The following is a 2,606-nucleotide window of genomic DNA, read 5'->3' as shown; positions in this document are numbered from 1 at the left end:
ATGGATTATTCGTACTTGAATCAGGCGGCTGCCGCTGCGGCCGCCGGTTTCGAGGCTTCTAGCTGTGCTCTAGCCGCCAGTGAGATGCAATGTGGATACGGGGACTTGAGTTCGTGCTCGCAAATGAGCCAGGCCGCCTATCGGTACACGGCTGCGAGAGCTGCTGGTTATCCGGGCAACGCGGGAACTACGGGTACAGGAAGCACCACGCCGCTGGGGGCCCATCACACCACCCACTCTCATGCCCACGCGCACCACGGGGCCCATACAACCCCCTGCTCGGTAATGGCCGCCAGATCTCAAGAGGTTCACCGGCACGCCGCTTCCATCTTTCCCTCGGCCATTAATTTGCAGAGTGAGTGCACTTAATTCGGTTGTTCTCTTCGGACGAGATGATGGTGGATGGATGACGATGGAACACTATACGACTTAATGGAAACTTAATTTTTCATTTTTGTTTTTATTCCAGAATTCTGTTTTACATATTATTGCCTATTGTTCCAGATTTTTGTAATTTTTTGTTTAGGCTTTTGTGCCTAGCGATGGAATTCAGAGACGATCATTTGCATACTTTTTTATCATTCTTTAAACGAAAAATTAAGTGCAGATATTTATTTTTGAATCAATCGTTAGAAGAAAAATTATTATCACCTTTAGTCATTGATTTCTTTCTTTCATATCAATCTGCAACAATTCTTTGTTTACCATAATGTAGTAAATGTTATTTATGATGTTTTTATATTATTTGTCTATTTGTAATATTCATTAGGAAATTAAATTACATATTTATCGTTCGTTGTTCGAAAGCAAGAAAATTATCGTGTCTTATAAAAGATATACACATATTTAGCTTCATGGATCGTATAATTTTTATTTTATTGCCTATAAAAGAAACGAGAAGTGTGAACACAATTTGTTACAACGATAAATATCAATTTGGATTTTATTATCCTTCATAAATCATTATACGAGCTCCTTATTAAAAGGATAAAAAATTAACGCAACGTCTTATTCAAACATTTAAAACTTTCATCACTTTCTTTATGCATAACTATTCAACGTTATCACAATCTGATTTTCTCTTTTATTAAAACTAGATATCAAATATTAATTAAGACTTAGTACGGAAATCACATCTAATCAGCATTCACAAATTCTGAAAAGGAAAAAAAAAAAAAAAAAAAAAAGGAAAATCATCAAGAAACGAGAATAATTCCAAACGAGAATTTCGTACAATCAATCTAATCGAATCTCCTCGTTGCTCGAACTACCACTTCCTCGAGAACAAACGAACGAACAAAAATCAAACACTGTACATCGTTAAAACGATAGAATTTACGAAAGGACAATCAATTAGAGGCAGAGGAAGGCAGCATGCGCGGGCGGAGCGAAGAAGGGAAGCTTATTCCGCAGAAAAAAAGAGGGTGGTCCTTCTTTTCTCAGGGGATAGTTGCCATGCGATGGTTCGTCTCCATGCTCGAACCTACCACCGTGATATTTCCTCTGGAAACGACGACAAGATGGCACTGAAAATCAATGGATGTGTCTCGTACTCTCTTTCCTTCTCTTCCTTTTTCATATTCTTGCCTCTCTTTCTCACTCTTTCCTCGTCACTCCCTCATTTACTGCCTCGTTCCTCTTGCACCTAACTCCGCTCCGTCTCATCCCACGTCTCCTTCACCCCCAGCTCACTACCTCTTCCTCTCCCTTCACTCACTCATTGCTATGGTTACCTTGCTCGCTATCGCAGCCATTCTCACCTATATTCTATAATCTATAAGCTGCTTCCTCTCCTTGCAAGCACCAAACCCTTCAGAAACGTTCCATTCTCCAGCTAGAGTAATTCGACCACACTGATTTTCCTCACGTTTTATCAATCTTGACAGCATGTGGAGTAATTTAGAAACTGTGATTTGTTGATTCTTCAAGTTTTATTCTTTGCCTTTTAAGAGAAAATTTGAATAATTGATTTAGGAGGTAATCATATATAGATAAAACTTTTATAATATATCATAAATTCATTTTGATAATTTTTTTCTGATTAACTATAAAGATTTAACCGTACATGATGGAATCATATCGTTCAATTATTATTATAATAATAAGATTTATTCCTATATAATTTAATCTTAATTTGTTATTTTAATCCAATTAAAATTCAAATTGTTTTTACTTGATATCTGAAATTTCACTTCTTCTCTTCATAATTTCCAGGTGGATTAGGATATAAGGCCTATTCGGGACACGATGGCTTGGCGGAGAAGAGGAAACAACGTCGGATACGAACGACTTTTACATCGGCTCAGCTTAAAGAATTGGAGCGTGCCTTCCAGGAGACTCATTATCCAGATATCTACACCAGAGAGGAAATCGCTATGAAGATAGATCTAACGGAAGCTAGAGTCCAGGTAGGTGATTTTTAATCATAATTGGCATCTTGCACGATTATCACAAAAAATATAAACGTGCCAAGAATCAATAAATTTCACACGATTGCAAAGATTCGAGTGAAAAGAAATGGAGATAGTCCTTTTGGCGTCACCACGAAACGGAGGGCCGGAAACGAAGATGCACAATGGCGGAAGTACACGAAGCGTGCCATGTAA

The 2,606-nt window shown here is 38.2% G+C and overlaps 1 protein-coding gene across 1 annotated transcript; it reads left to right on the top strand.

Annotated features, from left to right (window-relative positions):
• Nucleotides 1-2,606, top strand: LOC100866843 (paired mesoderm homeobox protein 2B). The gene is made up of 3 exons (XM_003693341.3): nt 1-355; nt 2,215-2,408; nt 2,502-2,606. The coding sequence occupies exons 1-3, from the start codon at nt 1-3 to the stop codon at nt 2,604-2,606; spliced, it is 654 nt and encodes a 217-aa protein (XP_003693389.2).

The sequence above is a fragment of the Apis florea genome, unplaced genomic scaffold (assembly GCF_048593485.1).
Source record: "Apis florea isolate Af1SG1 unplaced genomic scaffold, ASM4859348v1 contig_2492_pilon, whole genome shotgun sequence".
In the NCBI taxonomy this organism is placed as follows: Eukaryota; Metazoa; Arthropoda; class Insecta; order Hymenoptera; family Apidae; genus Apis; species Apis florea.
This window is presented reverse-complemented; position numbering and strand designations above follow the sequence as displayed.

Bases quoted from the DNA above. Each gene is read 5' to 3' on its own strand.
- LOC100866843 (XM_003693341.3), top strand. From the start codon at position 1: ATGGATTATTCGTACTTGAATCAGGCGGCTGCCGCTGCGGCCGCCGGT. The intron at 356-2,214 runs GTGAGTGCACTT...CATAATTTCCAG, and splicing joins CTCGGCCATTAATTTGCAGA to GTGGATTAGGATATAAGGCC. The intron at 2,409-2,501 runs GTAGGTGATTTT...ACGATTGCAAAG, and splicing joins TAACGGAAGCTAGAGTCCAG to ATTCGAGTGAAAAGAAATGG.